Source organism: Pelodiscus sinensis, chromosome 9 (genome assembly GCF_049634645.1).
Source record: "Pelodiscus sinensis isolate JC-2024 chromosome 9, ASM4963464v1, whole genome shotgun sequence".
Taxonomy (NCBI): Eukaryota; Metazoa; Chordata; order Testudines; family Trionychidae; genus Pelodiscus; species Pelodiscus sinensis.
In genome coordinates, this window is record NC_134719.1 from 43,627,425 (window position 1) to 43,652,618 (window position 25,194).

Consider the following 25,194-nt stretch of genomic DNA (forward strand, 5'->3'; position numbering starts at 1 on the left):
CATTTCCTGTTTTTCAGAATTTTCTGTTTTGATTCACTCAACATTCTGCAAGGGGGCAACACATCACTAAGCAACCCTAATTCTGCAGTAATGTCATTTTTAAAGTCACTGAATACCAACATGATTGTGCTTTTTTAACAGAGCAGAAACCTACAATCCTTGCGCACCCAGAACTTCAATATAAGTGAATGAGTACTTAAGGAAAGGAGGATTCAGTCTTATGCGCACCATACCACTTGCTGTAGGCAGCCAAATACAGGGTACGTCTAGACTACATGCCTCTGTCGCCAGAGGCATGTAGGTTAGGCTACCAGACATAGTAAAATGAAGCGGCGATTTAAATAATCGCCGCTTCATTTAAATTTACATGGCTGCTGCACTGAGCCGACAAACAGCTGATCAGCTGTTTGTCGGCTCAGCGCGATAGTCTGGACGCGCGGGTGTTGACATCAAAGGTATTTGACGACCACCCAGGTAAGCCTCCTGGGATGAGGTTTACCTGGGTGGTCGACAAATACCTTTGATGTCGACACCCGCGCGTCCAGACTATCGCACTGAGTCGACAAACAGCTGATCAGCTGTTCGTCGGCTCAGCGCGGCAGCCATGTAAATTTAAATGAAGCGGCGATTATTTAAATCGCCGCTTCATTTTACTATGTCTGGTAGCCTAACGTCGGCTCAGCGCGGCAGCCATGTAAATTTAAATGAAGCGGCGATTATTTAAATCGCCGCTTCATTTTACTATGTCTGGTAGCCTAACCTACATGCCTCTGGCGACAGAGGCATGTAATCTAGACGTACCCTGAGTGTTCTAGAATCCCAAACTAAGACTCTGAACACAGGGAGATCTCTATTCCAAAGGAGGGTTAGGCTTTTAATATGTTGTGTAAAGCTTATTCAGAGGTAATTATAATTCTGAAATCCACAATGGGGGCAACTTACTGCATACAGCACAATGATACTGCATTGAAAAGGAATCCTGCACATGGGTATGTGTTAACATACACACGCTGCATTTGTATGTGGTTACCATTTAGAAATCAAAACTGAAGTATTTAAATTAGACCACATCTCCATAAAAAGTTACACAGATAAGTAGGTAATTTTAAAGTCATATGATGCAAATTTGATCTCTTTCCTATATTGTTCTCACCATAACAGCAATAATCCACATTTCACAAATATTCCATTAACCAATTATGAGACTATTTTAAATTTGATCAATAAAACCATTGTATGTATTTTTATCATCATTTGCATTCAGTTGGTTTTTCAGTATTTAATGTTCATCCTGATTTGACACATTACCTGTTCATATGCCCAGAACTTAATAGCTGTTTCAGGTGCAATTTTAATAACATTCACACCATTTCCCCTCCAAAGGGAACGAACGCCTCCTTCTTTCACCATCTGCTTAAGGCCACTTGATATATTCATTTTATTTGACTTTGAACCGTGAACCTATTAACCACAGTAAGAAAAAAGAAATGCTCAGATTGGACATAGGACTCATTTTTAAGAAACAAAGGATAAGAGTTGTAGTAAACAGTTAAGTCAAAACTCCCTAGAAGACAGACAGTATAATTACTTGTCTCGTAACAGAACTGTAATTAATCTGATATGCTGCAATATGACTGTAAACTAAGGATTGTTTTCACACCATTAATATATTCTGTTATATTCCTTGAAAGCTAACATTACAATAACAATATTCTAGTCTTTCATTTTTATATAAATTGTGATATTTGGAAGAAATCTCTTCCAAATTAGCTACTGGTTCAAAAGGGAATATAAAATGCTTGTTATCTATAAAATGCAGTACTTTATTCAAAATGCATATTATAAAAACTCTACGTAATGTGCTTTCTAGATTGAGTAGTACTTTCTATGTGGCAGACTCAAAAAACAAAGGAAGCTACTGTGAAGAGTCTTATGATTTTGAAAAATGTGTAAAAAGTGTTATTGTATTGCTGATCTTAATACACTATTGTAGTGTATACCAGTACTACTGATTTTGATAGGATAGATGTGTTTTCCAGTATCTTTATTAATTATTTTAGATATCAAAAGGAAACATTTAATATAATATCGGTACCATAAACTCACCTTAAAGCAAGTCTTATTAAAAATGCATTTGAATTTTTAAAAAGCAGCAAAATGCATAAGACAAACATGCAAGTGCAACCATGCAAAAGGCATCAACAAATTAGGGCCTAATTCTGCAAATCATTACGACCACAAGGATAGTTAGGTATAGATCTTTGAAGGATCATTACCTAAGGCAATACAAATTACGAAACAGTATTAAAAACACAACAGCCTGTCTCAAAAGGCTATATTCTATTAGTTTGCAAAAACTCCCATCCAGCTGGAACTCCCTTATAAAACTGTCACAACATGCCCAAATTATTCTTAAGTGATACACCAGAATTTCAAATTGCTTAAATATTGCAACTCACCTGCATCATGACTTTAAGGCGATCTAATGGTGCTGTACCTGTTCGAGAGACAGCACCAGCCACTCCTCCTGATAACAGCTGTCTCCACCACTGCCCTGACTTTTTCTCTTCCTCTGTGAATTCGTCTGGGATAGTCAAGCTATCTCCTATATCCAATACCTGTCACAACACAAAGCAGAAAAGGGGCAATAACTATTTTTCCTATTTCATCTGCTTAGGGATTTTACTGATAGTTCTGACATTTGCTTGACTACATACAGACACCCTGCACAATGACAATGTATAAACAGGTTACACTGAAGACATAAGAATAGCCATCAAAGATCTGTAATGGGGATTAGGGATGTTAAATTTACTTTAATCAACTAATCGACTAGTTGATAGAATTCGCATCAACGAGTCGATAAGTCAATAAGTGGGGAGCTGCAGTGGGGTTACCTCTCCGCCCTAGGGAGCCAACCTCACTGCGGCTCTGCCTTTTAAATGTATTAAGAGCCGGCAGACTCTTAATACATTTAAAAAGCAGCAGAGCAGCAGCGGGACCCAGCACGAGCCAGGACACCGGATTCCTGGCTCGCACCAGATCCCCCCGCTGCACATCAGCCTTTTAAACGTATTAGGAGCCTACTGGCTGATTCCCAGCTCACACCTGATCCCTGCTAACCCTCTGTCTCCTCTGTCCCCTGCAGAGATGGTGCTGGGGGGGAACCGTCTTTTAAGCTGGCTCCCCTCAGAACGGGTTCCTGCTCCCTCCCCTTAGTGCCTCTGATAGAGGCAGCAAGGGGGGGGGAGAAGCGACTAGTCGCTTACATCCCTATTAGGGATGTTAGATATCGTGTAATTAAATAGTCATGTAACCACATGAAATCTTAGTGGTTACAAGACTATTGGATAGTCCCCAGAGGCAGGGTGGGAAGCCAGTGTGCTCTCGGTCCCATTCCCTAGAAGCCCCCTGCCACGTTACACTGTTGCCTCTGCATCAGAAGCAGCAGTGCGGGGTGGCAGGCAGGAGCCAACTCACAAGGGAGCCAGTTTAAAAAACACTCCTTGCAGAGATCAGCTGCCTGCCACTCCACATTGCTGCTTCTGACAGAATGGCTGCTGTAGGGTGACAGCAGCCCCTGTCCATGGGGGATCTGAGTTCCCCATGGACACAGAAGGCTCTGTGGCAACAGCCCGTCAGTGGAGTCCGAGCTCCAGGCTTATTGGTTAATCAAGAAGTTGTCGACATGATGACATTTCTAATGGACATACTGTAATTTCATTCCACTATTATACAATTTAAGTAAGAGCAATTCTATGCTACAGAGTGACCATGCACATGTATGTGTGCAAACACACACCTATGGTCTACATGAAATTAGCAATTTTGTGAAATTTATAATGAAATTGCTGGTTAAATGAAACTGCTGACAGAATATCAATAATTTGAAACAATTAAAATACGTCTCCAACTTGTATGAATACATGAATGCAACAGTTTGTTATCAAATAACTAGAAAGCAACTAGAAAAAAGGATTTACCTTCTGTGACAGTTTTGTGAGGCCTCCCCAAGGGAACAACAAACTCGTTTCTAGTCCAAATGCTTGGCAAGATACTGGACCTTAGACTTTTTCACTGATCCAGAACTAAATACTCACTCACAGGACTACGCGGGGCAAGAAGATGGGAGAACACCACCACGTTTGGGGGTAAAAAGCACAAATTATACCAGCCTGTCTAAAGCTTCTCAGAAAGCTTGAAGTTCTACAGTTAATTTTGACAGAGAAAGATTTGGGAGCAGAATCTAGGTTTAGAGTCAAAGATGCAGGATATTTTCATACACAAACATAGAGCTAAGAAAAATAGATCTGCTTTAAAATACAAGCTAAACTTACAGTAGAATGTTTCCAATAACGGACTATTTCCTCAATGTCTGTAGCTGGGTTAAATAAAAAATGATCCCGCCATTCATTCCAGTCCACGGACATTGTCCCATCAGCATCAATGCTGAAATTAAAACAAAAGTTTGAAAAATTGTAACATATCTATAAAACAAATAATAGAATATCTTGTCACACCGCCTTTTTTAAACTTAAAGACCTGTGAGCCCATGCAAACGAGTCCTCACACAAAAGTGTGAAAATCCTGTACAGCAGAACCTCAATGTTATGAATACTAATCTTATGAATGTCCAGTAATATGAACCATTTTTCCCAACCAGGGTAGGTGGGGTAGGAAACAGACACAACAAAAGTCACATTAACAAAGGACAAGTCAATATCCCTTCACATTTCCACTACCTTCAATCCCCTGGAAATCATACTTTGCAGTGGTCTGAAGGACAAGAAAACAATGCAGAGTACCACACTACAACTTATACACCTTGCCTAGTATAAATTTGAGATGTTCTATTTTATAAATCTTTCAATTTTATGAACTCAAATATTTAGCAGAACAGGGATTCTACTATACTATCATATTTGGAAGAGTATGCATGGTTCTTTAGTTCCCTAAGAAAGGAAAATAGAACATGTTAAACTGAAGGTCAACTACAATGGTTAGGCAAATAGAGGTGACAGACATCTAAATATTAGCACAACTCAGATTCTGTCCTAAATGCTTATGAACAGGGCTCGACAAATCGCTGTTTCTACTCGCCTGTGGCGAGTAGATTTCAGCTGGTCGCCCCATTCACTGGCGGCGCGCGCATGCGCAATGTGGGTCTTGAGCATGTGCAATGAGGGGCTGGCGAGTAGATTTTGCCGCCGTTTGTCAAGCCCTGCTTATGAAAATAAAAATTAGTGTTATATTTTGCTAATCAAACCTTCGATTAAAAAATATTTTAAGGCTGATCTGGAATTATGTAAATGTGTTTATGAATAGACAATTGAAGGATATACAGACAGACTCACAAACAATGACTAGAAATACAAATAGTTCCTGACCTTTGTAGAATCTTTTCTGCCTGTTGTTCTGAAATAACAATACCCAAGATCCTGAGGGACTGGACAATCTCTGATGCTTCAATTTTTCCTTAAAGCATTAAAAGAAAATATGTACAAGATAAATACTTCTTCAGACCTCAGGATGTAAGCTCAAATGATAATCATCTTCTACTTGAAGATTTGAGAAGTCTTTAAACTATCATTTCAATCAAAGCAGCATAGACCATTTAATACACTTTTACACTGAAGTCCTAAATGATATAACTGGATTATATGTATTTATAATATGTAAGTGCATCAACACTTAGACCAGGTCCTCACTATGGGGGAAGGTTGGCTTAAGGAACCTAATTCCAGCTACATAAAAACCATAGCTGGAATCGACACACCTTAACCTGAGCTTCGGCACCATCCTCACAGCAGGAGGTCAACAGGAGAAACACTCCCATCAACTTCCCTTACTCCTCATGAGGAGTAAGTGTACCAAAGCCAAGGGGGTGCCCTTAGTGCACAGGTGCGCAAGAGTCTGCCAACGGGCTGGATCTGGCCCACCAAGCCACCGGATCCAGCCTGAGGCTGCCTCGCTGGAATCATTAAGCACAGTGTAGCTGCTGCTGCTGCTTTAAATGTGGATGCTCTATGCTGGGGAGAGAGGAGGGAGGTTTTGTCCTCTGTCCTGCACCCCAGCAAAATCTCGCAACTTCCATTGGCCAGTTTCTGGATAATAGGAGCTGAGAAATTTTGCTGGAGACAGGGGCAGCCAATGAAGCCTCCTTCCCTCCCTGCCCCCTGCAGCCCCTCCACCCCCACTGCCTGGAGCAGAGCCACGTGAAACAGCTTGCCACTGCAGCTCAGGTTCCTGCAAGGCTGATGGCTGGGAGCCACCTAGGTAAGCACCTCCCAGCCAGAGCCTGTATCTGGCACCCATGCCCTGTCCCCCCATCTACCAGCCACAGACCACCACCCAAATCCTCTGTACCCCTATCCCACTTTCTCCCAGGTCACAACTCCCTCCCAGGCTCTGCACCCCCGCCTAGAGCCCCTCCCCCACGACAGAATCCTCTTCTGCACCCATAAGCGTTCCTTCACCCAAACTCCCTCTCAGACTCCACACTCCCTCCTGCACTCCAATTCCCTACTTCAAGTTCCCTTCTGCACCCCACCTCTGTCCCAGACCCTGCACACCCTCGGTAGAAATGCAGACTTTGACCACCTGCCAAAAATCTTGGAATGCCCCCCCCCATTAAAAATTACTGCCCATCCCTGCCTTAGTGGGTCTTTACTAGACACACTAAATTGAACACCAGAAGATCGACCAATACTCTTATAATTGGCCAGCCTAAGATACAAAGGGAAACCAAACTCTGCATTCTCAGTGGACCCCCAAATGATACAGGGCTGGGTAAACAACTTCCTTTTCTGCAGCCAGTCTTTTTCCCGAGTGGAAATGGGGAAGTGGGTGTTGGGGAAACCCGGGCCCGCCCTGTACTATGGATTCCAGCCCAGGGCCCTGTAATAGCAGCTGCCTATAGAAGTCTCCAACACCAGCTATGAGACAGCTACAAAATCCCTGGGCTACTTCCACAAGCCTTCCCTAGCACCTTCCTTCTCTCAGGCTCTTCCTACCAGACTCCGCTGGTTCTTGCTCCTCCTAGACCAGGGGTGGGCAATAATTTTTGACCAGGGGCCACTTCAGAAATTTTTGAAGTGGCTCCAGGCTGCCCCAGAAGGGATGGGGCCTCAGGCCGAAGAGACGGGGCCAGGACACTTCCGTGCTTCCCCACCCCCAGACTCTGATTAGCCTGGGAGTCGGGGGACTGGGCAAAGTCTTCTCCCCAGAGAGAACCGCCAGCTGTTCTGAACAGCTGGCGGTTCCCTCTAGGTACCTGTGCCCCTGGTGGTGGGGGGAGACTTTGCATGCTTTCCCCTAAAGCCCCCAAGTCAGTCAGGGCCTGGGGAGGGGGAGCACGTGAAGTCTCTCGCTCCCTGCAAGGGAGCACCGCACTTAGAGTCAACCACCAGCTGAGCAGAAGCTGGCAGTTGACTTTAAGTGAGGAGCCCCTTGCAGGGCAGGAAGAGACTTTGCGCACTCCCTCCGCTCCCAGGCCAATCATAGCTTCTAAGCGTGGCACACTCCTTGCAGGGCAGGGGCAGGGCAGGAGAAGACTTTGCATGCTTCTCCCCTCCTCCAGGCCCTGATTGGCCTGCGGGAGGAGGGAGCAACAGGGCTTCCGTGGGCCAGATCAACTTGCTTGGCGGGCCAGATCCAGCCCACAGAGGTCCTTTGGCCCACCCCTGTCCTAGACCCTCTGTAGTGCTCTCTCTGTCCTCTCAGCTTCCTGCATACAGCAGAGAAGCTTTTTTTAACCAGTTTCAACTGGTTCTTTAATTGGCCCCAGGTATTCTAACTAGCCATGGCTTACTTAGCTCTGTAAGCCCACTAAATTAGCTCCAGGTGCTCAACTGCCCTTATTGATTCTGGCACGTTCTTGCTGGTTCTGGAATAGCCCCTGTCAGTTTACCCTGTGAACAGATATTTACTCAGTCTGACACTAATATGCCTCCCTTCCAATACTCTGGCCTGACCCTATCACAACTGCGTAATCAAAATTATGAGTCTGCTCCTAATCCAAATGAAATTCACTGGAGAGGATACAAGTTTGATATTCGCAATACAAGTTCCATCTCAGAAAACAGTACACACACAAAAATTACCTCCACTTACATTATATACAATATTTCCATTACAAAAAAATTATTTAGGTCCTTAAATGTTTTGGGGAAATAAACCATTTTATACTGAATTATTCAGAAACCTAGTTCAGTAATTGGCATTAACATTTTCTTTCAAACTGATTTTTGAACCCCAGGACAAGTGAAAATAAATACATACCATCATTGTTTTTGTCCAGACTCTTAAACGCTAGTTTCATTTTTTTCTCATGGTCTTTAAGGTACTGCATGAATTCTTCGATGTCCAGCTGCCCATCCTTGTTTACATCCCCAGCTTTAAAAATTTTCTGTTTACAGAAAAACAATTAAGAAAATATTGTTCATCAAAAATAAATTAAAAGTGCTTTGTAATATTAAGATTTGCATAATCAATCATGACATCTCTCACATTTCAGAAGGCAACATTTTTCTTCACTCCAAAAACTGATTTCCCACTCCCATTGGCTGTGAAGATGGTGTCGCCAGGAGGGCTTTGGCTTCCTTGACCATGGGATGCTGTTCCAAGAAGGACTGCTAAGTAGGGATGGAGTTCGCCTTTCAAGGAAGGGGAAAACGGTATTTGGATGCAGACAGGCTAACCTAGTGAGGAGGGCTTTAAACTGGGGGCAGGGGACCAAAGCCCATAGGTAAGTGAAAAACATGAAGGCCTGAGAGATGGCTCAGAAATGGGAGGGAGCATGGGCTGTAATAGCAGAAATAAAGGAGGGACAAGGCAGAACCGGGGGTTGATAGAGGAGGTAACTACAGGAGTTGATAGAGGAGGTAACTACAGACCAGTCAGTTTAACTCAAGTTCCAGGGAAGATAATGGAACAAGTAATTATGGAATCCATCTGCAACCATCTGGAAGGTAATAAGGTAATAGGTAACAGCCAGCACGGATTTGTAAAGAACAAATCATGTCAAACCAATCTGATAGCTTCTTTCTTTGATAGGATAATGAGTCTTGTGGATAAAGGAGAAATGGTGGATGTGGTATACCTAGGCTTTAGCAAGGCATCTGACACAGTCTTGCATGATCATCTTATCAATAAGCTAGGGAAATGTAACCTACATGGGGCTATTATAAGGTGGGTGCATAACTGGTTGGATAATCATTTTCAGAGAGTAGTTATTAATGATTCAGTGTCATGCTGGAAAGGCATAACAAGTGGGGTTCCACAGGGTCTGGTTTGGGACTAGTTCTGTTCAATATCTTCATCAATGATTTAGATACTCTTAGAGCGAGTACGCTTATTAAGTTTTCAGATGATACCAAGCTGAGAGGGGTTGCAAGTGTTTTGGAGGATAGCGACAAAATTCAAAATGACATGGACAAACTGGAGACATGGTCTGAGGTAAACAGGATGAATTTTAATAAGGACAAATGCAAACTATTCCACTTAGGAAGGAACAATCCGTTTCACACATACAGAATGGGAAGAGACTGTCTAGGAAGGAGTACTGCTGAAAGGGATTTAGGGGTCATAGTGGACGACAAGTTAAACATGAGTCAACAGTGTGACACTGTTGCAAAAAAAAAAAAAGAGCAAACATGATTCTCAGATACATTAACAGGAGTGTTGTGAGCAAGACACAAGAAGTCATTCTTCCGCTCTATTCTGTGCTAATTAGGCCCCAATTGGTGTGTGTTGTGTCCATTTCTGGGCACCACATTTCAAGAAAGATGTAGAGAAATTGGAGAAGATACAGAGAAGAGCAACAAAAATGATTAAAGGTCAAGAAAACATGACCTATGAGCGAAGACTGAAAGAATTGGGTTTGTTTAGTTTAGAAAAGAGAAGACAGAGGGGACATGACAGCAGTTTTCAAGTATCTAAACAGGTGTTACAAGGAGGGAGAAATATTGTTCTCCTTGGCCTCTGATCAAGAAGAAATGGGCTTAAATTGCAACAAGGGATGTTTAGTTTAGACATTAGGAAAAACTTCCTAACTGGCAGGGTGGTTAAACACTGGAATAAATTGCCCAGAGAGATTGTGGAATCTCCATCACTGGAGATATTTAAGAGCAGGTTGGATAGACATCTATCCGGGATGATCTAGACAGAGCTTGGTCCTGCCATGAGGGCAGGGGCCTAGACTCGATGACCTCTCAAGGTCCCTTCCAATTCTAGGATTCTATGATTGAACTTCAACACTACCACGCTTGGTAAGGAAGCATTGCTATTTCCATCCAAGTAATGATAAGGCACATTGAGACAAATAAAACAGAACTACATTCAAGAGTCTATGAAATTAGCCAAGGGTTGAATACAATTTCTATAAATTATACATCTACAACTCCTGCACACTATAAATACATGTTTGAGATTGGGATGAAATGAATTCAAGTTATCTTGCTTACTAGACATTTAGTCTACATTCAACACCTGTTTGTATCTCAAGAAGTCACAAAAATGGGGGGTTATAGCCTGCTAATCTTTTACAGCAGGGGTTCCAAACTACATTACATGAGTTTGATGTACGTAGGATGTGAATGAATAAAGTTTGGGAATCAATTATTAGAATATAGAGTTTAAGGTGAAGATCTGCTCTCATACTTCAGGATGGATATTAACCTCTATATTCCACTCTCCCCACACGTGTAGCGTTCCAAATGAAACAGAATACAGAATTAGAGATGCACTGGGTGAATCAGAGATTTATTTGAAAGCAAAATTCTGAAGGTTATATTTCAAAGCACCTCACAGTAGGCTTAAAACCTCTGCTAAAAAAATTAATGCATTTTCAGTAAGGATGTTAAATTTCAATTAATCAGCTAATCGAGTAGTTGATAGAATTTCCATCTACTACTCGATTAGTCGATAAGGGGGGGCACTCGGTATCCCAATGCTCCTTTCCCTTAGAAATGTACAAGAGCCACCCATGACTCTTGTATATTTCAAAGGGAAAAAAGCAGAGATTCCCTCTGCCTTTCCCCTTCTGAAATGTACAGGAGCTGCCTGTATATTTCAAAGGGAGAGAGGCAGCGGAACCACACCAGTGTGGAGCAAAGCGGTCCACACTGGCAAGGATTCCTCTCTGTGCCTCTTCATTTGAAATGCACAAGAGCCACAGGTGACTCGTGTATATTCCAAAGGGAGAGGAGCAGCAGTGGGACTAGCGCGAACAAGAGTTTCCCCGCTGGCGACATTTCCCTCTGCCTCCTGCAGAGACGGTGCTGAGGGAGGAACTAGCTTTTAAGCTGGCTCCCCCCAGCACCAACTCATGCTCCCCCCTTTGCTATCTCTCTATGATAGAGGAAACAAGGGGGGAAAGTGACTAGTCAAGTTCCTAATTAACTACTTGATAAGCATTTACTTATCAGGTAGTTGACTAGTCGCTTACATCCCTAATTTTCAGTTTAATTTTTTTAATTCAAGTAATAAATCAGGGCTTTATCTGTACAACTTATGAATGCCGATTGATATTCTGAAACTGGATTATGAAAAACTGCTGTATTATGAACAGAGGCAACTGGTAAGGAGGAACCTGAAGAGCTACCAGCCACATGACCCTCCCCATAGTCTAAGGAAGGATAGGACAATGCCCTCTGCTCCAGGCCCCTTCTCTTCTCCACTCCTTCCCCTGGTCTCTCCCTGCCTCTTCCCTACCTGTTCTCCCAGTCAAGGCTGGGGAGCTGGTGTCAGCAGCAGAGGGCCAGTGCCCCAAACTCACCGGCAGCAGCAGAGGAAGCAGAGCAACACGGCCACAGCTTATTTTACTTCCCCAACCACATTGTTCTGCTTCCCACCAGTGAATGTGTGGGGCAATCCCATCCCTCCCACCGAGTGGTGCACCAAGAGAGAAAAGTGAGCTAGGGCCACCTTGCTCCACTTTCCCCATCACTGCCAGTGAATGCAGGTGGTTGGATCCCCACTGCGGGTGCCAGGAGACCTCCTCACTAGTGCTCTTGCTGGCTACACAGCAGCGCCTCCTGCCTATGGCATTTGGGGCACATATCCCCTTGTGGTCTGCCACACTCACTACCCCGATTATGAATCTACTACTGCTGACAGGAATAGTAGCAGACGCACACCAGACAGGGAAAGTGGTAAATAGCACTGAAATTCACAAAAGTCACGAGATGAAGTAGCTGAAGTGATAAAGAATCTGAAACAAGAACACAGATCTCAATTGTCCCTCCACTTCAATGGACTGATTCTGCTATACTCTGGTTGCAGAATTTGGCATTTTTCCAAGACATCACAGATTCCAACACTTTTGCCACCAAATTTTCTATTTTGTTGCGAGTGCAGACTGGTACCAGACTGTCATGATCAAAAGGAGTGCTGATCAGCACCCAGGGTATGTCTAGCGTACATGCCTCTGCCGACAGAGGCATGTAAACTAGGCTACCCGACATAGTCAAAGAAGCCAGGATTTAAATATCCCCGGCTTCATTAAAATAAAAATGGCTGCCACGCTGTGTTGGCTCAGCGGATCGTCAGCACAGTGCGGCAGTCAAGATTCGGATTGATCAACAGGGGAAGCCTTTGTCAACCGCTCCCTTATGCGTCGTGAAACGAGGTTTACAGGAGAGGTCAACAAAGGCTTCCCCTGTTGACCAGTCCGCATCTTGACTGCTGTGCTGTGCCGACAATCAGCTAAGCCAGCACAGCGTGGCGGCCATTTTTGTTTTAATGAAGCCGGGGATATTTAAATCCTGGCTTCTTTGACTATGTTGGGTGGCCTAGTTTACATGCCTCTGTCAGCAGAAGCATGTAGTCTAGACATACCCCCGGTGACTGAGGGGTTAATTCAGGTACTTAGCAAAGGTGTTGATTGCCTGAACCCAAATTATCCAATAACAATGCAGGTGGGAATTTCAAACTGGAAAACAGGGTACGTTTCTCTCTTTGGGTACGTCTAGACTACAGGGTTTTGTCGACAGATACTGTCGACAAAACTTCTGTCGACATAGAGCGTCTAGACACATTCAGTTTTGTCGACAAAGCAAGCTGCTTTGTCGACAAAACCCTGTAGTCTAGACGCAACCCTACAGGCAATAACACCTTCTGTCGACAGAACTCTGTCGACAGAAGGTGTTATGCCTCGTAAAATGAGGTTTACCAGCGTCGACAAAACTGCTGAGTTCTGTCGACATTATGTCGACAGAACTCAGCGGTAGTGTAGACGCAGGTATAGTTTTGTCGACAAAAGTCCACTTTTGTCGACAAAACTCAGTAGTCTAGACACACCCTTTGTTTTAAGATCAGAGCAGTTTCTCCTAAGTATTGAGGGAGATGCTTTCTCTCTCCAATAATGGATTTCTTTAAATGTATAAGTAGCGGAAAGTTTTAGATAGTTCCTCAGGGTTTATTGTTGTCCTTGTTTGGGGGTCTGGAAATCATGTCTGAGCTGACTAATGGCTTTTCTCTTTTGTAATTAAGGATTACAGCCAGAGACTTTCCCTGAGTCTGTCAATTGTGGCTATTTACCACGTAGCCAATTTACTATGCTTGCAACAGTAGTTTTGTCTTGCTAATAAGTTTTCTTTTTATTCTAATTAACAGGTATTGGTTGATTGTTGTGTCATTACGATTAAGTGCCTAGTTACAAGGGCAGAGTCCATTGTTGTCTGTGGATTCACTCTGTTTTTCCCAACACCAAGCAAAACAGGAGTTGGGGCTGGGAGGAGAGCTATACCTTAGGGATGGGATTCCCAAGTGATCTTTTCTCTGGAAAAGGGTTTAATTTTTATATTTTCTTTGACTCACTTGGGATGTGGCAGCAAGGAACCAGTCTTATTTTTTTTTTTTTTATCTCAGGGGGACTGAGATTGAACAAGTTTGTCTCTGAGAATCATAGACAGGTTTTTGCAGTGATTATTCTGCTAGCTGCCCCCCCCCCCATCTCTGCATGCAGAGTGTCAGATTGGGGGACTGAGCCATGACACAGACATTTTGTTTTCTATCCCCTCATGTACCTCAAACCCCTCATTTCCAGCCCCACCCCAGAGCACACAGCTCAACCCATTGTCCCAACCCTGAGCCACCTCCTGCATCCTGAACCTCTTATTGCTAGCCCCATCCCAGAGCTATCACCCCCAGCTGGAGCCCTCATCCTCACCTGTACTCCAACCACTTGCCCACACCAGTGAAAATTAGTGAGTTAAGGTGGGGGAGAGAAAAGAAAGCAGTGAATGGGGGTAAGGCCTCAGAGAACAGGCCAGGGTGGGGCAAGTGTGTTTGGTTTTGTGTGATTAGAAAGTTGGCAACTTTATCCATAAGGGGCAATTAGATGAACTGCAGTGCTGGTTCTCCTGTGCTATTCCACAGAACCAAACACTAGTTGGCAAGGGAGGCAAATGATGAAGTTGGTAGCCTGGGCTGCCATGAGAGCTAACCTGCTATTTCCTGGTACAGACTTACTGTGGGCTTGCCACACCCTGGGTCAGGTCCAACAAAAAGGAAAAAAAATGTTTGCTTGTTTCCCCAGTGCAGGCCATTTCACATCTCACAGTCTGAAACTTTGAACCCAAGTAATAAAGATGTTACATGAGACAGAGCATCAAGGCAAATATACAAAGAACTGGCAACTACTAGTTGAGTGCACCAGCAGATTTCATGATGCTACAAACCTTAAAACTGCCTTTTATTTGTTTGTATTTTAATATCAAGACCTTCATGTTTTGACTGAACATCCTGATCTTACAAGTTACACCATTCAAGCTGTGGTTTCTAACACAAACTATTTATTACAATTCTGCTTTTGTGCCTTTTGTACAAACAGCTAATTCTGTTTGATCTTTTTCTCAATCTTGCACACTAAACACATGTCTACACTTAGAATAGTGATAGAAATGTAGCAGTGTTAGTCTGGTGTAGCTGAAACAAAATACAGGACTATGTAGCACTTTAAAGACTAACAAGATGGTTTATTAGATGATGAGCTTTCGTGGGCCAGACCCACTTCCTCAGATCAAATAGTGGAAGAAAATAGTCACAGCCATATATACCAAAGGATACAATTTTTAAAAAATGAACACATATGAAAAGGACAAATCACATTTCAGAACAGAAGGGGGATGCAGGGGGGGGGAAAGGAAGGTGAATGCCAGTGAGTTAATGATATTAGAGGTGGGGAAGGGGAAATGTCTGTGAGTTAATAGTATTAGAGGTGATAATTGGGGAAGCTATCTTTGTAATGGGTAAGATAGCTGGAGTCTTTGTTAAGTCCCCTGCAGAGAGTGTCGAATTTTAGCATGAATGCCAGTTCAGAGGATTCCCTTTCAAGTGCAGATCTGAATGTCTTCTGAAGTAGGATGCAGGTTAGCAGGTCATTGAGACAGTGTCCTTTCTCGTTGAAATGACAAGCAACTGTTTTTTCTTTGTAACCCTGTCTAATTTCTGTTTTGTGGGCATTGATTCTTTGGCGAAGTGTCTGAGACGTTTGTCCAATGTACATAGCAGACGGACACTTTCGGCACATGATAGCATAGATTATATTTCTGGAGGCGCAGGAATATGTATTCTTGATCTTATAACTCACTTGGTTAGGCCCAATAATAGTGTCAGCAGAGTGAATATGTGGACAAAGCTGGCAGCGGGGTTTGTTGCAAGGGAAAGTACCAGGGTTGGTATTAGTGTGGTATGTCCTGTGGTTGTTGGTAAGAATCATCTTGAGGTTAGGTGGTTGTCTATAGGGGTATGTCTACACTACCCCCCTAGTTCGAACTAGGGGGGTAATGTATGCATACCGAACTTGCTAAAGATGCCCGGGATTTGAATTTCCTGGGCTTCATTAGTATAAAGCCGGCGCCGCCATTTTTAAAAGCCGGCTAGTGCGAACCCCGTGCCGCGCGGCTACACGCGGCACGGACTAGATAGTTCGGATTAGGAAGCCTAGTCCGAACTATCTAGTCCGTGCCGCATGTAGCCGCGCGGCACGGGGTTCGCACTAGCCGGCTTTTAAAAATGGCGGCGCCGGCTTTATGCTAATGAAGCCTGGGAAATTCAAATCCCGGGCTTCATTAGCAAGTTCGGTATGCATACATTACCCCCCTAGTTCGAACTAGGGGGGTAGTGTAGACATACCCTAGGAGACTATGGGTCTGTCTCCCAGAGCTTCTTGGAGTTTAGTGTCCTGTTCCAGTATAGGTTGTAATCTATTGATAATGTGTTGGACAGGTTTAAGTTGGGAGCTGTAGGTGATGACACGTGATGTTCTATTGTTGGTTTTCTTGGGTCTGTCTTGTAGTAAATGGTTTCTAGGTATTCGTTTGGCTCTTTCAATTTGCTTTTTTATTTCTCCGGGTGGGTAGTTGAGGTTTATAAATGCTTGGTAGAGATCCTGAAGTTTCTGGTCTCTGTCTGTGGGATTAGAGCAGATGCGATTGTATCGAAGGGCTTGGCTATAGATGATGGATCGTATGGTGTGTGCTGGATGGGAGCTGGAAGCATGTAGGTAACTGTATGAGTCAGTGGGTTTTCTGTAGAGGGTGGTGTCTAATTTTCTATTGTTGATTTGTACTGTGGTGTCCAGGAAATGAATCTCTCGTGTGGAATGGTCCAGGCTGAGGTTGATGGTGGGGTGTAGGTTGTTGAAATCTCTGTGGAATGTCTCCAGTGTTTCTTGGTCATGCGTCCAGATCATAAAGATGTCATCGATGTAGCGTAAGTAGAGAAGGGGTAAAAGGGGACGGGAGTTGAGGAAACTATCCTCAAAGACTCCAGCTATCTTACCCATTACAAAGATAGCTTCCCCAATTATCACTTCTAATACTATTAACTCACAGACATCTACCCTTCCCCACCTCTAATATCATTAACTCACTGGCATTCACCTTCCTTTCCCCCCCCCCGTATCCCCCTTCTGTTCTGAAATGTGATTTGTCCTTTTCATATGTGTTCATTTTTTTAATTGTATCCTTTGGTATATATGGCTGTGACTATTTTCTTCCACTATTTGATCTGAGGAAGTGGGTCTGGCCCACGAAAGCTCATCATCTAATAAACCATCTTGTTAGTCTTTAAAGTGCTACATAGTCCTGTATTTTGTTATGTCTACACTTGCCATTCAAAGTGGAAAAAGTCTTTATTTTTTGCTCAAAATTCACGGGAACATCTAACACTTGACACTGGCTTTTTGCAGTAAAGCTTCACCACAAAACAAAAACCACCTCCATGAGAGGCATGCGGCTCTAATGCTTTTGTATCGATGTGCAAGTGAAGACATGTTCTTGCTGTTTTAGAGCTTGTAGCCTGCACAGGATAACACACAATGCCTACGTGTCCACTCCAGTCAGCAGCTCTGCTGTTGTAACACCAGGAAAACAGGCATCCACCCACCCACCCCCATGCAAAGTCCTGGGAACCTGAAATGCCCCCTTCCTATTTTTTTAGGAAGTGTTCACTTATTTAGCCAGGTGACAATGCCCGCTCCATAGAGCAAATAATCCCCAGCTTGCAGCAATGCTGAGCTACTGGAACTGACCAGTGTTCAGGGATGGGGGTGTGTGCAGGAATCCAGGATGACCTGTGATCACTCTTCCCTTCCCACTGTGGGATAGCTGTCCTCAGAACACTGCTCTCATAGGCATTGGAAGTAGGGATGTGAAAGCGTAACTGTATACACAGTTAAATGATGAGCCTGGACTCATCAGTTAACCTCCACTCTTACATTCAGGCTCCCAAAATGCACACACACACGCTGCTGCCTCTATGTCAGAGGCAATAGCATGGGTGGGGGACTGGCAGCTGCCTTGCACACGCACACACACACACACACACACCCATGTGTAACCCTGTAACCGCTGAAATGTTCAGTGGTTATATGTTTACTTAATTAAATAAATTTTAACATCCTTAGTTGGAAATGCTGCAAATGTAAACACTGATGCCTGTGACTCCAAGTGAATACATAAACCAGCACTTTTCTTTTACCGGTTCCCTATTGCCAGTGAAACTGACAGCATAAAGCTCTGCAAGTGTAGACATAGCCTAAGGCAACACAAGTCAAAGTATCTGGAGATGGAATGAAACAATGGAATAAATTAAAACCTGGGTTAGCAAAATAGGCAAGGATGCTGTAGTGTTTAAATTGTCCTAGTATTCTTAGCTGCATCCACAGCTATAATGTGTTGTTCATAAACAATAGTTCATGACAGAACAAGGTGAACCTGCAACATTTTCTCTTAAGCTACTAAATATTTTGCACCTAATATTTTTACAGCTGACCTGGTACAATTTGTACCGCTGTGGTCCAGAACTATCTGGTCTGGCAACATCCATGGCCCGGCAAGAGAATGGATGTTGCTGGACCAGAGAGCACCAGTGGCAGAGGCTACCGGCGGCTGGAAACAGAAGTGGGGCAGTGAAGTCTGTAGGGCCGAGGAGCCCAGTGGGGAAGCCAGTGCTCTCCCACCTCAACATCCTCTAATCCAGCAAACTCCCTTGTCTGGGACTAGTCAGATCGTGAGAGTGCCAGACCAGGGAGGTCCAATCTGTATATTGTTAGATTTCTGAGTGGTACAATTATAACCTTTTGATATGTTAAACATGATGGTATATACAGAGTAGAACAAGGCAGAAGTTATTTTATATATTTGTATGCCAATTTTTCTTTTAAATTCCTAAAAATGTCACTTTTTAAAATTATGATTTTAAACAAAATTAGGGAAACTTTCACACATTCTGAATTTATCATTGCTAAAACAAAGAAATTGTGGGTGAGGAGGCTGGTTTTGATTTATAAAATAACTAGCAGATTTACCCGGAGGGTAACACAATTTTTTTTTCAATAAAGGGAAAATATACATACTTTATTTAAATGATTGTATTTTCCAAAAATAGAGTATTATTTTATTAAGTTAATTTTATTTTGATTTTCATAAAAAGGGGATTATTAATTTTTTTTTCATTTAATTTTAAGTAATTTTTTAATAGGAATGCCATGAAGTGTATTTTTCTTCTTCCCTATAAACTCTTTATCACTCGCTATGTTTTAACAAAAAAGATCTATAGTCAATTTGGTTTTCAATAACATTTTTTTATATTTTTCAAAGATTAAGCACTGATATAGCTGTGCCAAAACAGAACACTACTCCAAATTTCTCTGTTTTATCTCTCTTCTCTAAGGTTTATTGAAAAGCAATGCTATTCTAGACACATCCTATTTTTTCAAGTTCATCTTGGTTCAGTCTCTTTCAACATTCACTCAGTTATGTCAATTTTGAGGACTGTATTGATTTGGTGATTCTGTGTCTTATGTTTAGTTTTATGAGAAATAATCCCATTCCAGGCACATCCCGTTTTCCTGGCACAATCCAGCACTTATGCTGGTTTAAGTTATAATCACAGGAAGCTTTATACCGAATTTGGTGGTCCTAGCTCTTACAGTTTAAAAGGAGTTCTTGATCAAACAGAAAAACAAACTAAAAATATATAGTATATTCTCAGTTGAATTAGCTTGTTATTTTCACTGATTAATCAAATCTTATGAAGATTTAAAAGTCATGTTACCAAAAGATTGCTGGGTGTTTCCAACTTAGACTCTTAATTGATGCAATTAGTGACTCATGCTCATTCTGTGAACTATGACTAGTAGATGCATTACAATGAAACAAAATGAAAACAGCACTATAGATCAGTACTATAAGCCTAGCTGTGACCAGATGTTTTCATATTACATATTAAAAAAAGGCAGGTCACATACACTGACCAGTTGTTCCTCAGGTTTTCCCTAGACTGAAGAGGGACTGACTATAGCTGAAGAAAAGCTTCCTTAGTGAATAGCCCTTCATATGAGATCATCTAACTCTGCCTCCTAGTCTAATGTTATCTCTTTATTAGACTGCAAGCTTCTTGGATGAAATTCAACCCTGGTTAAGTGAGTGAAACTCCACCATCTTCAGTGGATGTGTACTCCATAATACCAAGGCTAACTATGGTCCCGTCCTATTTATATCTGTAAAGAAAAATGCACACTTATGGCACCCTATAAACAACAATATTAAATGCATTAAATTAAAAATTATAGCTAAATCAAGTATTTCCACATTGCAATGGCTGAAGAACAGTTCCAGTGCAGATTCTTTCAAATCCAAAAGAATCTGAGTCTAGGCCTAACTAGGTTGGACCTCCCTGGCCTGGCACCCTCGGGACCTGACCAGTCTCAGATGAGGGATTTTGCCGGACCAGGAAAGCTCATTTCTGGACCTCTGTCACTGGCTCTGCTAGCCTGGACTGCTAGCCACCTAGTTGGCTCCCCAACTCCTGCTGGTACCACTGCTTTGCCAACCCCGCCGGGCAGCCGCATGCTAGAGCTCCAGAGTTGCGAAGGTGCAGTGGTCCCGGATCCACGCAAGCCGATACTGCTCGGTCCTGGCTTGCACCAGGTCCAGCAGTCATGAACAGGGGCTGCTTCATGGCAGCAGGACCTTTCCGCGGGCAGGCCCAGCTCCTCGCTGACCCCCCCCCATGGATAGGGGCTGCTGCTGGAGCAGCCTCTGCCTGTGGCAAGCCTCAATTCGCTGCAGGCAAAGGCTGCTTCGCAGCATCCTCTCCTACCCCCCACAGCTGCCACTGATAGAGGCAGCGGGGGGAGCAGGCGGCACCAGAGAGACAGTGATGGAGGGAACTAGCTTTTAAGCTCATACAGAGGCCACAAAGGGGTGAGGGAAAGCAAAGTACTCGAGTAGTCGACTCCTCACTTACATCTCTATCCAGGCCCCACTGGGTGGCCCTGCCATCAGCTCGCAGTCCATGGAAAGGTCTGTGTTGAGTGTGGAGGGCCGCAGGCCAAAATGTTTGAGAACCACTGCTGTAGGGGAAAGGGATACTTATCCATATTCATTTGGATAAAACTGAGTACATTGAGCATACCACCAAGTTGCTCAGAGGCTCTGGCCCCTTGACCTTCCTGCCCATAGCATTTGTGGGGGCAAGTGTTTCCTCTGCACATCCATATGCATCACCAGTTTTGCCTGTGGATGTCTTAAGATGGCCTTAAGCCACTTCTGAACTACATTATGTGCAGACTCTATTAGGGATGTTAGAGTTTAACCAGTTAACCAAGAAGCTAATATCGATCGATGAACATTACCAATTAGATGCTGCCCACCTAGGGAATCAGCTCCCCCTCCCCCCTCCAACCACTATGGCTCTGCATTTGAACTTGGAGCTGGCAGGCAAGCTCAGCCCTGGCATGTGCTGGGTCTCGGCAGCTGGCCCAGCTCTTGAGCTGCCCCCACTGCAGCTCTGCATTTGAATTTTGAGCAGACCAGGACCAGGACAAGCTTCCAGGACTGGCACATGCTGAGACTCAGCCTACCGGCTCCTACTGCAGAGCCTGCAGCAGCCTGTAGTACATTCCCAGGTAAAGCTTAACAGTTTACCTCATAACCGATAGGATATTTAATGGGTACACAGTTACTATTTTAAATGATTTCTAACATTCCTAATGTCTACACAAACAGCACTGCAGTGGCACAGCTGCACTAACAAAGCTATGCCGCTCTAGCACATCTGGTGAAGATGCTCTATGCTGATCAGAGCGAACTCTGCTGTCGGCATAAAAACCACCTCCATAAGTGATACAAGCTATGTTGGAAGAAGGAGAGTAAGATGGATGTACAAAAGCAATTTAATGACTGTGGTGGCTTTTACATTTGTAGCAGCTAAAGGAAGAGCTTTTAAAAGATGACCACTATCATTATGAGAAGACGCTGGAGAGGGATAGGGCACGTGATGAGAAGGGAGGCAGACGTCATTGTAAAGGTCACACTTCACTGGATGCCTGAAGGACAACCGAAACGTGGGAGGCCCAAGACAACATGGCGGCGTACTGTTGAGGCAGATATGAAGAGAATGAACTACAAGTGGGACACGCTGGAGAAAATGGCCAAAGAAAAACAAAAATGAACAACCTTCATGGCTGCCCTACATGCCAGCGGGCGTAATAGGCATTAACTAAAGGAAGAGAAGACCATTCCTATTCTCAGTCGCCTTGGTTCAGTTTTTCCATATGTAAAAGTTAGCAAGCAAACCTAAAGAGATTGACAGAATTGTTAGGAAGTTGCCTGCCATGATAAAATTTGTACTTATAAAATTAGAAATACATGACATTTTGAGTATCAGAGGGGTTGCCATTTTAGTCTGAATTTGCAAAAGTGACAAGGAGTCCTGTAGCACCTTATAGACTTAGGGTATGTCTACATTACCACCCTAGTTCGAACTAGGGTGGTAATGTAGGCAACCGGAGTTGCAAATGAAGCCCGGGATTTGAATTTCCCGGGCTACATTTGCATAAAGCCAGGCTCCGCCATTTTTAAATGTCCGCTTGTGCGGACTCCGTGCCGCGCGGCTACACGTGGCACAGACTAGGTAATTCGGACTAGGCTCCTCGTGAAACGAGGAGTAATGGTAGTTGGGACTAGGAAGCCTAGTCCGAACTACCTAGTCCGTGCCGCGTGTAGCCGCGCGGCACGGAGTCCGAACTAGCGGACATTTAAAAATGGCGGCGCCCGGCTATATGCAAATGAATCCCGGGAAATTCAAATCCCGGACTTCATTTGCAACTCCGGTTGCCTACATTACCACCCTAGTTCGAACTAGGGTGGTAGTGTAGACATACCCTTACAGATGTATTGGAGCATAAGCTCTGACAAAGCATCTGACAAAGTGGGTCTTTGCCCACGAAAGCTTATACTGCAATAAATCTGTAAGTCTATAAGGTACCACATGACATTTTGATACAGTTTTTAGTGCAGAATGCTGGGACATTAAACATTCAGTTTCCCTCAAACATTAGAAAATCTGAGTGCCTAATTTCCTCTCTTCCCACCCCCACAGAGACATAGACACACAGAGACACACCCCTATTTCATTCCCTGCATTCTGCAACTTTATCACAGGCATGAAACTGGTGTGACAGGTTTTCAATAGTGAACATACAAAATATGATTGACATTCACTGCTGGCATGCAATTTAAAACTGACAATTCTCTCAGTTAAGGAAACAGACTGTACCGTCCCTTCCCTAAGTAACTAATCATAGAATCATAGAATATTAGGACTGGAAGGGACCTCGAGAGGTCATCAAGTCCAATCCCCTGCCCTCATGGCAGGACCAAATACTGTCCAGACCATCCCTGATAGACATTTATCTAACCTACTCTTAAATATCTCCTGAGATGGAGATTTCACAACCTCCCTGGGCAATTTATTCCAGTATTTGACTTCCCTGACAGTTAGGAACTTTTTCCTAATGTCCAACCTAAACCTCCCTTGCTGCAGTTTAATCCATTGCTTCTTGTTCTATCCTCAGAGGCCAAGATGAACAAGTTTTCTCCCTCCTCCTTATGACACCCTTTTAGATACCTGAAAACTGCTATCGTGTCCCCCCTCAATCTTCTCTTTTCTAAACTAAACAAACCCAGTTCTTTCAGCCTCCATTCGTAGGTCATGTTCTCTAGACCGTTAATCATTCTTGTTGCTCTTCTCTGCACCCTCTCCAATTTCTCCACATCCTTCTTGAAATGCGGTGCCCAGAACTGGACATAATACTCCAACTGAGGCCTAACTAGCGCAGAGTAGAGCGGAAGAATGACTTCTCGTGTCTTGCTCACAACACACCTGTTAATGCGTCCCAGAATCATGTTTGCTTTTTTTGCAACAGCATCACACTGCTGACTCTCATTCAGCTTGTGGTCCACTATAACCCCTAGATCCCTTTCTGCCTTACTCCTTCCTAGACAGTCGCTTCCCATTCTGCATGTGTGAAACTGATTGTTCCTTCCTAAGTGGAGTACTTTGCATTTGTCTTTATTAAATAAATGAAAATAGAGAACACAAATTCATTGATTGCAAGAGTGGTTTTGAACCCTTCAACTAAATCAGGTTTTGTAATTCAACATATCCACTACTTGTCTCTCTTGCATCCATTTTACACAGCTGTAACTCCATTCATTTTCGGTGAGCCTGCTCTAGATTTGCACCATCACAGCTGAAAACAAAATCCATCCCTCTGATCTGAAAGCTGTATGACATGTTTCTGTCTCAGAAGTGGATTTTCTTCTTTTATTTTCAAGTATTAATATTAATAAACTGCCTTGGATAGTGACAATATAAAATATGAATGAATACCAAGGATAGGCAGGAAGCTAAAAGCCCTTTAAGTAATCTTTTATTTATTCAGGATCAACTTTTGAAAGTAATTAGTTTTAAGAATACACAGTTTTAAGAATACTAACATTATAATTAGGCTATTTTGTCCTGGTTTTCCATTAGGGATATAAAAAATTAACCTGTTAACTGGTTACCTAGTAAGTGTTAGGCTTACTAGAATGCTTACTTGATAACCATTTAATTGGACTGCAAGCTGTGGGGATACAGCTGGTAGGACTTCAGCCAGACCAGAGCAACAGGCAGGATGATATGGTGGGCAAGCAGGATCCCAGCCCTGCTGTGGCGGCAGGGGCAGGCAGGACCCCAGCCTACCTGCATGTCACCGCGGTCCCGGCAGGGGCCGGTGAAACCCCGACCCCGCCACCACCACCCCCAGCCCACTCCAGAGGCCCTGACATGTCTGCCCGCAGCAACAGTAAGACCCTCCACCCTGGCTATCCTGCTCCCACCAACGGTTAACTGGTTAAATGATACAATTTACAGGAGGCCTAATCTATAATGTGTGGCATTATTAAAAAATAAAATGAGAGAACTGTATAATGTTGCACTCTGGTTATGTTACACAGAAATATGAGATAGACCATGAATGTGACAGTGGAGAGCTCTATCTTGCTAAACTAATCTCAGGTTTGATTGCAAATCTAGAAAGTCAACATAAATTAACAATAATTAAAACAAATGTAAACTTTTAAGATTAGCTAACCTAGTAAGGCCAACTTCATCAGCTTTGACAAACAAGGAGATCTAATTAAAAGTCACAGACCAAATGTTGCCTTCTCAGAATAAAATCACCTTATCATAAGAACTTTCTAATCCATAGAATTATGTATGGTAAGTAAACCATTTCACATTATACTCTGTCCCTGGCTGAAAAAGAATAAGAAACAGAATGTTTCTTTTTAGATATATGGGATCAGATTATCAGCAGGTATAACTCAGCACAGCTCTATGAAACTCAGTGTAGCT

At 43.3% G+C, this 25,194-nt stretch overlaps 1 protein-coding gene across 1 annotated transcript in view; it reads right to left on the bottom strand.

The window, feature by feature from the left end:
* SLC25A24 (solute carrier family 25 member 24) overlaps positions 1–25,194 on the bottom strand; it is a 41,211-nt gene that overhangs the window by 13,909 nt on the left and 2,108 nt on the right. Inside the window, exons 2-6 of the mRNA XM_006119789.2 lie at positions 8,281–8,407; positions 5,388–5,475; positions 4,338–4,449; positions 2,460–2,618; positions 1,309–1,461 (exon numbers count right to left, since the gene is read on the bottom strand). Coding sequence (XP_006119851.2) covers positions 1,309–1,461; positions 2,460–2,618; positions 4,338–4,449; positions 5,388–5,475; positions 8,281–8,407 — 639 coding nt within the window. The remainder of the gene's footprint in view (positions 1–1,308; positions 1,462–2,459; positions 2,619–4,337; positions 4,450–5,387; positions 5,476–8,280; positions 8,408–25,194) is intronic.